General features: G+C 46.2%; 2 protein-coding genes and 2 non-coding genes across 5 annotated transcripts; all 4 read left to right on the forward strand.

Annotated features, from left to right (window-relative positions):
• Positions 1 to 114: 114 nt before the first annotated feature.
• Positions 115 to 4,809, forward strand: rps3 (ribosomal protein S3). The gene is made up of 7 exons (XM_077565167.1): positions 115 to 267; positions 1,181 to 1,311; positions 1,699 to 1,792; positions 2,521 to 2,615; positions 3,560 to 3,747; positions 4,332 to 4,552; positions 4,745 to 4,809. Exons 1-6 carry the CDS (start codon positions 238 to 240, stop codon positions 4,532 to 4,534), a joined length of 741 nt encoding a protein of 246 aa, XP_077421293.1. The 5' UTR covers positions 115 to 237; the 3' UTR covers positions 4,535 to 4,552; positions 4,745 to 4,809.
• On the forward strand, positions 2,300 to 2,446 carry LOC144052758 (small nucleolar RNA SNORD15). The gene has a single exon (XR_013294310.1). It is a non-coding gene; the product is annotated as a small nucleolar RNA SNORD15 (small nucleolar RNA).
• On the forward strand, positions 2,986 to 3,134 carry LOC144052757 (small nucleolar RNA SNORD15). The gene has a single exon (XR_013294309.1). It is a non-coding gene; the product is annotated as a small nucleolar RNA SNORD15 (small nucleolar RNA).
• Positions 4,810 to 5,663: 854 nt separating the features above from the next.
• On the forward strand, positions 5,664 to 8,555 carry kctd14 (potassium channel tetramerization domain containing 14). Of its 2 annotated transcripts, none has more exons than XM_077565161.1 (4): positions 5,664 to 5,957; positions 6,646 to 6,870; positions 7,424 to 7,558; positions 8,069 to 8,555. In XM_077565161.1, exons 1-4 carry the CDS (start codon positions 5,679 to 5,681, stop codon positions 8,378 to 8,380), a joined length of 951 nt encoding a protein of 316 aa, XP_077421287.1. In that variant the 5' UTR covers positions 5,664 to 5,678; the 3' UTR covers positions 8,381 to 8,555. The 2 variants fall into 2 exon arrangements, with proteins under 2 accessions (XP_077421287.1, XP_077421288.1); XM_077565162.1 differs by having other exon boundaries at positions 5,706 to 5,856.
• The last annotated feature ends 1,361 nt before the right edge of the window (positions 8,556 to 9,916 follow it).

The raw sequence follows: 9,916 nt of genomic DNA on the forward strand, positions 1-9,916 counted from the left end.
CTTGTATAGACGATTGGTAAAAAAACTGTTTAGAAGAGCCAGTCCACCTTTCGAAGTACCATTTTGTTGCGCGTCTACGTCTTTCTTTCCTATAAAAGATGGACGAAAGCGCGCTCGTAGTGAAACTACAAGTTCCAAGTATCTTGTACGCATGACGCCACAGGAAGTGGTCATATCTTGTATAAATCCATTTCCGCATCGCATGGCTGTCCTTTCCTGCCTACGGCCTGCGAGAAGATGGCGGTGCAGATCTCGAAGAAGAGGAAAGTAGGTGTCGTTTTATCGCTCACCGGGAACTTTTTGCGTGAAAATGGACGTGCGAACAGATGGCCTCACGCGCGTTTGTGTCCGTCGTCCCGGTTGAACGTGTAGTCCGCGTCTGCTCGACCGGGATTGCTCGGGATGCTGCCGGTGTCGCCGCTGGTTTCGAGTGGCTAGCGAACATGGCGGCGCCGTGGCGTTGACATGATGTGCCTGCCGGGCTGCCAAAGCAAGAAAAGACACCAGAAGGACTCTTGATCTCTGTCGGCATTATGTTTTTGTTTAAGGCAGACTTGGCCTCTTTGGCACCTAATCACATGGTGTGGTTTAAATGCATCATTTGGAGACACTCGACTCATTTACGTGGTTAGCATTAGCTTCCGGTAAAGCTAAATGTCGTTGGAAGTTGAATGCACGCGAAATTGTTCAAGAAGGTTGTAAAAACTTCATCAAAGGCATTCTTGTAAATGAATAATGTAAGCCAGAAACCAGCAAAAATCGTGCAGAATTCACAGCCACTGAAATGCACTTGGAATTTTTTTTAACTCAATTTGTTAACCATCAAATTAGTGAACAAGCATCTTATACGAAAAACAGTGGAAAACTTTTTTTTTTTTAAGTTGGGAAAGTCCTGTGCATTGGTAAATCCACCCAATCACAAGTATGCGGTGGTCTGCTGTACTTTATGTACGTTTAAATTAATTTTACAATAGTGACAAGTTCATACAGTGTTTCGTTGTCATGAATTTGTAAACATGTTGAGTTTTCCTTCACGTTTCCTAAGCCTCCCAATGGGTTTTAGGAACACAAGCTTGTCATCTTGTTCTGAAAGTCTCTTTGTGATGGAAGATGCCATTCGAGTGGAGGATGGAAAATCAGCACACATCGGCTCACATGTACGTGCATTTGTTGTTGGCAGTTTGTCTCAGACGGGATCTTCAAGGCTGAGCTGAATGAGTTTCTGACTCGCGAGCTGGCCGAGGACGGCTACTCGGGCGTGGAGGTGCGCGTCACCCCGACCAGGACCGAGATCATCATCCTCGCCACCAGGTCAGCGCTCGCCGGAAGCCGCTTGTCAAATTGAATGGATCCTAAAAAGCCTTTTATTGGCGTCAGATGGCGCCCGTGCAAACCAAGCTGATTATCCTTCGGTATTCACTGAAAAAAACTTTGGCGCTCATATTTATTCTAAGAAGATCTAGTTAACATATCAAGAAAATAAAAGTGCTGTTTTTTGTTTTGGCTAATGGCGAAATATCCAGAAGTTCCTGAGGTGATAGTGGTTGCTGCTTTAGCTTATCTGATGTAAAAAATGGTCAACTAACAACAAGGTCTTTAAAACCAAAAACAAACAAAATGGTGTCAAAAGGTGTTGTTGTTGTTTTTTTCCCATCCAAAAGTTTGCTGACTGCATGTAACGATGTCTTTTGTCTTCAGGACCCAGAATGTTCTGGGAGAGAAAGGCCGCCGTATCCGAGAGCTGACGGCCGTGGTCCAGAAGAGGTTCGGTTTCCCCGAGGGCAGCGTTGAGGTCAGTTGGACTTGAAAGAAGCGCCGCGCCGTAGGGCTGCACCGTTATGGACAATTATTCAGTATGTTAGAAACAAACATTCAATTTCTATTGCCCTACTTTTCAACAAACAGATTTTAGTGGAAAATGCAGCTTTGGTAACTATAATACGAAAATGAAATGTATCTAAAATTTAAAAATGGCCAAAAGAATCAATGTGATTATAGACATTGGGATGTTGATCCCGTTAGAGGCGCAAGCTCCCCATTTACAATTTAGGCTGTAGAGTACTTTTCTTTCGGCGAGACGCCACTCAGCCGTTTAGGCAGTTGAATAAAGTCTTGGCTGTGGGTTCGCCCCCTAGTGGCTGGCTGACCACTGCTTTAAAAAGATGCGGTATGCAGCACAGCGCGCATCTTAAATGTCAACATCACCAACCATCAAGATCATTTAAACGAGGCCGCCAAAATGGTGATTGTCAGAAAAATGGGATTAATTGTGCAGCCCGACCGCGCGCGTCTTGTGTCCCTCCGATGATGACGCGATGACGAGACCGATGAGACGGGTCCGAGTCAGAAGGTCTCCGGTTGAGATTCACGTTCTGTGCGTCTCTTCCGACGCCGCTGACCAGCCCGACTTTGCTCTTGACGACGTTGAGGCATTTGTCTGAGGAGGGGGGGGTTCGTCTGCAATGAGCCTCACGTGTGCACGTGCGCCGTCATGGGCTCAGGTTGCGTTTTGTTTTGCAGCTGTATGCGGAGAAGGTGGCCACGCGAGGCCTGTGCGCCATCGCTCAGGCCGAATCTCTGCGTTACAAGCTGCTGGGAGGTTTGGCCGTGCGAAGGTGAGCAAGCCGCAGCGCAACATCACCTCCACCGGGGGTGGGCAACGTCGGTCCTCCGGGGCCGGGGTCCTGCAGGTTTGGATGTTTACCTGCTCCAACGCACCCGACTGCAATCAACAGGGTCGTTAGCAGGCAACGCTTGCTGATGAGATAAAAAGCAGAAAACCTGCACAAGTCTGGCCCTCGAGGACCGACTTTGCCCGCCATTGACCTACACTTCCGTCCCCGTTCTCGCCCCTTAAAACACTTGTATGCGAGATGTCCTTCATGTCAAATGGGTCCTGGTTCAAAGGTCGGAAACGCTGCCACTTGATCCTACAATCCGCCGTTTAAAGGGACAGCGAATGACTTTTTTTGCTGTGGTTTTGTCCCTCGGTGAAGATACGATGACGAGTCTGATGCGGACTTTGTGAGCCACGAGGCGGCCGGTTCAGATCGCGTTCTGCGTTTCTGCTTCGACTTCCTCTGGCATCGCAAAGTTGTTCCAGCTGAAGACGCTGAGGCATTTGTCTGAGAGGGACAAAAGCTGCTGCACCCAAACTGACCGCGGCGTCGCTTTACGTTGTCATGCCAGCCATTATTATTATTATTATTTTTTCTGCTTTGACTTGCAGCTTTTATTCAGCCATTCACGGTCCCCCATTTTCGGGAACCAGGACATTCTCTCCGCGAGTCTCGCAGGATCTCACGATACTTGACGACGTAGTCTCGGAAGTCAACACAAATGTCTTTCTCAATTGGATTTCCGTTAATTTCAATGATGAACGAATGGAACTTGTATGTGAAGGCATCGCTGTCCTAAATTTGACTTGAATTTTGACAGTTATTTTTGTTTGATATTGGAGTCACTTGTTTGTTTGTTTTCACCGATTGTAAAGAGTGTATATGTTGAAGTATTTCCTTTTGTGTCCGCGCTCCTCCACATCGGACGGGGTGTCCCTCAGGGCCTGCTACGGCGTGCTGAGGTTCATCATGGAGAGCGGCGCCAAGGGCTGCGAGGTGGTGGTGTCGGGCAAGCTGAGGGGACAGCGAGCAAAGTCCATGAAGTTTGTGGACGGACTCATGATCCATAGCGGAGACCCCGTCAACTACTACGTGGACACGGCCGTCCGCCACGTTCTGCTCAGGCAGGGTGAGTGCGTGCGCGCACGCCAAAACGTAGCGACTTTATATTGTATTGATGAATTATATCACATTTGCATATGAGTTGAATTGATTTTCAAGTTGAAAAGCAACATAACTGATGTCTGAAACTTTGGCAGTTCACGTGCCAACGGGGGTGTAATTGTTTCAAAGAAGAAGAACAAATGTCAAGAATTTTTTAAAGATTTCAATGGCAAAAATGTTTCCCTGTTGTCTGAAATTAAGTTTGAATAATTTTGCAACGTGACTTGTGAAGATGTCAAATATTCGCTGTCATATCGGCTCCACATCCGGTTCTTTTGTGAGAGAATCTGATTGTCACGGAATCGGATCCATCCAGGGTATTTTTTATTTTATTTTTTAAATTTTTTGCTGTTTGTACAAACTTTGCAGCTTTCATAAATTGCAACACAAACATGAGTAAAACTGCTGGTGTGCATTTTGGGGAACAATTTGAAGCTTCTCACACTGTCGTGTTTTCTTTCCCACTTCTTAACGCAACGTGATATTTTGTGGGAAGGCCTTTGACAACTCCTGATCTCAAGTGTGCCGTTGGTGCGTGTGCTTGTCCAGGCGTGCTGGGCATCAAAGTGAAGATTATGCTGCCGTGGGACCCCAGCGGCAAGATCGGCCCCAAGAAGCCCCTCCCCGACCACGTCAGCATCGTGGAGCCCAAAGACGAGCCGCTGCCCACCACGCCCATCTCCGAGCAGAAGGGCGCCAAGCCCGAAGTGCCCGTCATGCCCCAGGCGGGCGCCCCCGTGCCCACCGCCTAACGGGGCCCGCCTGTCCAGGTGAGCCGCTCGTCCGCGTCACAGCCAAACTTGCAAGCCGACTTCATCGCAACATTGGAGCTTGTCGCGTTAAAAAATGCATCAATGAATGCGCCGTCCAACGGCAAATTGAGTTGTGAGTTTCAAGGTTGGAGTAAATAAATAAAACATGAAATTGACAAGCTTCCCTTTTGTTGTTTTTCTTTCCTGCAGGTTTTCATGTTGCCAGCACAGCGGCCATGTTTTGTGTACAAAATCAATAAAATCTACAAAAGAAACGTTTGCCATCTTTTGATTACATTTTTGTGGAAACATTTTGAAGCTTTCAAAGAGGCCAAGCGGGGAACTCCACGGACGCTTCGAACCCTGCAAAGTGTAGACGTCAAACTGACAGCCTCAAGATCGTCGCGATGGTTGGATGCGGCCTGCATCGGCAAATTTGTTTTTTCTACTTGCGCTTTTTCGCTGAAGTCGTCAGCAAAATTGACAACTGAGAACTCGACTGGGCCCGCGTGGTTGTTGTCATGGATGATAATTCATGGCGTGGCGGTTTTATGTATTTTTTAGCTTGGGTGCAAGTGCATGTTTAAGGGAATGTTTTCATTCTTTATGAAATGAAATCTTGACAAATGTTTGGACTGCCACAAAAATGAAGATTGAACCAGGTTGGTTCTCGGGGCTCAATTGGCTTCAATTTTACGAATCATCGCAACACCAGGTCTAAACTGATGCTATGTATTGAAACATGATTTGGTTTGATGTGGTCTACATGACATTTTACAAGATAAACAATCCCAGAGAGTAAAAACATTTAACCAGTCAAGTCATTTTGGCGTAAGTGAATGTTTATTTTGATATCAAAATATTTTTTCTAACTTTTTTGGAGGTGTATTTTCAGTTAATAGATTCCTTATTTAGACATTCATTTGAAAAATCGATCAAAAAGTAAATATGAATAAACCAAACGTAAGGACAAAAGTGCCAAATGAATGAAAAGTATTGGAGGATCTTTTCTGATCACACAAAACTTTCATCCTTTATAATTTTAGTTTCAAGTCTTCAAAAAGAAGCTAACGTCTGTCTGAGCTGAGATTGCAGTTGGATTTGTTTTGCTTTTTGTTTGTTTGTATAAAAGCAGACGGACAAGATGTGCTTTAGCTCGCGTGACGTCAGCGTCAATTTAAGCAAGGGCATATCCGTGTCAGGCCACGCCCCCTCGCCTCACCTGCGCGAGTTTGACAACGACGAAGAAAGAAAAAGCAAGTGCCAGCATGGAACAAGTCGACTTGAAAGCCGTCGAGGAATATTCCGACCATTTTCCTCCAGTAAGATTTGCAAAGATCATTTCTATCCGTTTGTTGATGTCCAGCAAATGAGAAGTTGGTGGTGCGTTCGCGGACGGCGGGGTTTGCAACTCCTCGAGCAGGTGATCCAACAACAACTTGTTGTCGTTGTGTTGGATCCATTATTGCTCCAACCGTTGTTGTACAGCAACGAAAAATGGTTCAACTTGGTCTTAAGTGACGTGAGAAAAGCCGCACGCACACACAAAAAGCCAAGCAGATGACTTGATAACAGTTTTGGTGCGTTCATGTCTTTTGTCAGGTGGAATGAGTTGAACCTCGTCCCTCATGCTATTTGCCTTTCACGTTATTATGGCAGGATTTTAATCCGAGTTGGATGTTAATTGCTTTCAGCTTGTTGTATGAGCAGCATTATGATGTGAGCGTTGCTATTTTTTTAATTGCTCATCAACGTTGCGCTAACATTCACGTATTCAATCTAATATGTACAATAATGCTATTGAATATTGCACAATAGGCACTATTTTTCAGTGTGACTGACAAAAGGGGGCTTGCTTCATACACACTTTAGCTCAGACCTGAAGCTAAATTATGCTTGGCAAAAAGTTCAAAAGTAACGATCTGAATAACGTCCGTTGTCGCTTGCCCGCATCTTCCACTGGCATCGTCACGTGGTGTCTTTTGCCACATTTGAATGCCGCCTTCCATTTTCTTCCCCAAATCAAGTTGAAACCAAAAACGTAATTAAAAAAAAAAGACTCTCAGCCAGCAGATGTGCTGTCGCATCTCATAGTTTGTCTTTGTCCTCAGCACATGCGTGTGGTCCACTTAAACGTGGGAGGTCAAAGGTTCTGCACCAGCGTCGGCACGCTCACCAAGTACCCCGAGTCCAAGCTGGCCGAGTGGTTCGGCGGGCCCCCAAAACTCCCCAGGGACGCGCAGGGCCATTTCTTCCTGGACCGCCACGGACAGCATTTTGGGGCCATCCTGGAGTTCCTCAGGTCCGAACGACTGCCCGCCCACGACATCCCGCAGGTACGGCCGACGTTGTCTTTTACGCATTTGCTCCTTTTTCACAAATGGATTGCAATGAAATTCACATTTTTGTTGTCCGCCATAAAAGTATTGCTTTGGTGCCATCTTGTAAGATCTTGAGAGCCAATCAAGTGAGGGGAGGAGATTCGTCCGGTCAGGTCAACCTTCGAATCCCATTTGGATAGCACTTACGCACATTTGCTTTATGGGGAGCTTGCAACAGGTTGCGTGTTGAATTCTGCAGGAAAAAGTGCATGTGCGGTATTCCATGTTGGGAAGAGCAACAGATTGTGGGCAAAGTCAAAAGCTAAACGCGAAAAGCATGTGTGTCGCCAGGGCTGGAGTGCGCCGATGGAAGATGGCCTCCAATCTGGCATCAAAACTTGTACGAATTTCAGGCAACTCCAAAAGCTTTATACAAATTACTTGATGTGGAAATATGCAGAGCAATTAAATCGCTAAGGAGGTTTTTACACAAATAAGAGGGAGAAAAAGAAGTCAATTGCAGCGAGCGCATTTGCTGTCATGTGACGAGCGTGCTGATGTCCGGCAGGTTCACAAGGAGTCGTTGCACTACAACATCCCGGCGCTGGCCAAGCGTTTGGAGGAGAGTCCCGTGCTTTTTGGCGAGATGGTCGGCAGGCAGCAGTTCCTGGCCCGAGTCCCGCACTACAAGGAGAATATCCAGGTCCGTACAAACCGATCCCGTCCTTCCCACGGCAACCACCGAACATTTGTCGGCTCTTTTATGCAACATCCAAACGAGTCCGTTGTCAGCAGCCGACCACAGAATCGGAGGAATGAACGGAAAATGGTGCCGTTTCGTCGGCGGAGGCTTTCACACGCCCGCCCGGACAAAAATATGTTTGCTGCTTTCAAGCGACACACCAGGCTTATTTTAGTCAAAGAAAACTAACAAAAAAACACATAAAATAAAAACGAAAATGCTTTTCAAAAAACAAAAACGAATTACTTGTCGATTAATGGCTGAAATATTGACAGCTCCTCTGGAGACGAACACGTCCTAAAATCTCCCCTCAAGAAAGCGCATCGCTTCCTTTTTCATCCGTGAAACGGATCACGTGCCGATCAGTTCCGTCCGGAAATGGACGACTTTTCCTGACAAGCAGCAGATCCCGTCCAGAATTGAAACTCCAGATTGAAAAAAAGTCTGTTTTTGTGTTTTTTTTCCTTCCAGGTTCTGATCCGCATCGCCCGCGCAGAGGCGGTGGCTTCGCGCCGCTCCACCATCGTGGTGTGCGTTCTGCGGGCGGACGAGGATTTGGCTCGCTGCAACAACACCATCGGCAGCCTGCGGGCCAACAAGGATTCGGTGGTGACCTTCGGACCTTGGAACGCGGGTCCCACGGCCGCCGACCTGCTGGACTGCGTGCAGAAGGACATCCAGAGTCAAGGCTACACGGTCCACGTGCAGCCCTGCGTCAGCGGGAAGAACCTCTTGGGGCGGAGCTCCGACTTCTTCCACACGCTCACCTTCGCCTGGTGGTGACGGACGCGTCTCGCCTGCGAGAAGATGGCAACGTTTTGCTCTTGCTCAACTTTTCTCAAATGTCTTTTTTCTTGCGGCTAATCTATTTTCACGTTGGTAAGAAATGAGGAGAAAAATAAACGCTGTTGTGGGTTTGTTTTTGCTGATTCGGTGACAACAACCCAAGAACATTCTCCACCCTAGTGTTCATTTTGTTAGCCAAAACGACCTACAAATATTTTCGTCAACACAGCGTTTTCGCCGGACCAAAACGAGACGAGACTAAAACCTCCATTAATAAACAATAAGCGGGACTAACTCGGTATGCGTTTCCATCGACTGATAAAGACGAGAGGAAAATGTAGCTCACTTACGACTGGACTAAAATCTATGGACATTTTAGTTCCCGAACAAACACGAGATGAAGTGTGTCCACAGTAAGTAACTGTGTTCTTTTTGTCCAAGTTGTGCACAGCACGAGCGCCTCAGCACAACTTGCAAAGTAAACATTCATCCGAGTCATTTTCACCGAGAAATTGGCTGCATTATGAGAGCAACAGAAAATATTCAAGAAAAGTAACGATTCCAAAAATCGGCAAACCTGGTTGCACTAGTTTCAAATGTTAAAGCAACACTAAGGAACTTTCAGTTTACGATGATTATGGCAACACCATATGGACAAAAGCGGTATGTCTGAAGGAAGACCACATTTCCTATGAGGACAAGCGCATTGCATGTTTTTTTTTTAGTTCACTCCAGTGAGTGAAATCCGAGCTAACGTTGATCCTTGACTGTCCTTTCATCTGGCCGGGGTCGCTTTTGACGTATGCCATCAAGCAGTCAGCACATTTGTCGTTTTTCTGTGTTCCTACCATCCTCCTCAAAGTTGCCAGTCAAAATGATACGGACCCTCTCAGGTCACGGCAAAGGTACCATTCAACTCGTTTGAAGTCCATGTTTCATCACAAGAGTTATGAAAAGATTTGATTATCCTTGAAAAGTTCCTTAGTGCTACTTTAAGGGTCAAATGCCACAGTTCAGGGGTCGTCGGGGTCTCAAGTCTAGCTGGAAAGGCAATTTTTCAATAAAAGCAACCCTGTGTGACTCAAAATGGCCGCCCCCTGAGATGAATAAAAATGGCTGCCTTTTGCTGCTTACATGAATTCATCTTCCACAAAGCAATATTAATCAGAAAAGCCTGTTTAGACTAGTGGCGGCACATACAACATAATATTGTAAAGAAAGTCTTTTTTTTTTTTTTTAAAGTGGTGTCAGTTTTCCTGAAACTTGTAGATCGAGGATATCCAATCATGGAAAGAATGTTTAGGCTACCTTTGGAAAAGCCTGGTGTAACTAAAGGTACATTTGTTTGGACAAAAATAATGAAGACAACAAAACTAGCTGATCCAGCGGTTGAGGAAGGAGCTGGGACAACCCCCCCCCCCGGGACACCCCCCCCCCATGCAGGCTATGCTTTCTTGATAATAACCTAAGTTCTTATGGCACTGAAACGGCAAAATAAAATTTAAAAAATCAGCATTTCTTATTCCTTATTAT

The sequence above is a fragment of the Vanacampus margaritifer genome, chromosome 5 (assembly GCF_051991255.1).
Source record: "Vanacampus margaritifer isolate UIUO_Vmar chromosome 5, RoL_Vmar_1.0, whole genome shotgun sequence".
In the NCBI taxonomy this organism is placed as follows: Eukaryota; Metazoa; Chordata; class Actinopteri; order Syngnathiformes; family Syngnathidae; genus Vanacampus; species Vanacampus margaritifer.

What these genes read in the sequence shown, in the direction of transcription:
- kctd14 (XM_077565161.1), top strand. Translation starts at nt 5,679, where the DNA reads ATGTGCTTTAGCTCGCGTGACGTCAGCGTCAATTTAAGCAAGGGCATA. An exon ending in GTTTGCAACTCCTCGAGCAG is followed by an intron (nt 5,958 to 6,645) that starts GTGATCCAACAA and finishes CTTTGTCCTCAG; the next exon opens with CACATGCGTGTGGTCCACTT. An exon ending in ACTACAAGGAGAATATCCAG is followed by an intron (nt 7,559 to 8,068) that starts GTCCGTACAAAC and finishes TTTTCCTTCCAG; the next exon opens with GTTCTGATCCGCATCGCCCG.
- rps3 (XM_077565167.1), top strand. Translation starts at nt 238, where the DNA reads ATGGCGGTGCAGATCTCGAAGAAGAGGAAA. An exon ending in TCCCCGAGGGCAGCGTTGAG is followed by an intron (nt 1,793 to 2,520) that starts GTCAGTTGGACT and finishes TTTGTTTTGCAG; the next exon opens with CTGTATGCGGAGAAGGTGGC. An exon ending in CCACGTTCTGCTCAGGCAGG is followed by an intron (nt 3,748 to 4,331) that starts GTGAGTGCGTGC and finishes GTGCTTGTCCAG; the next exon opens with GCGTGCTGGGCATCAAAGTG.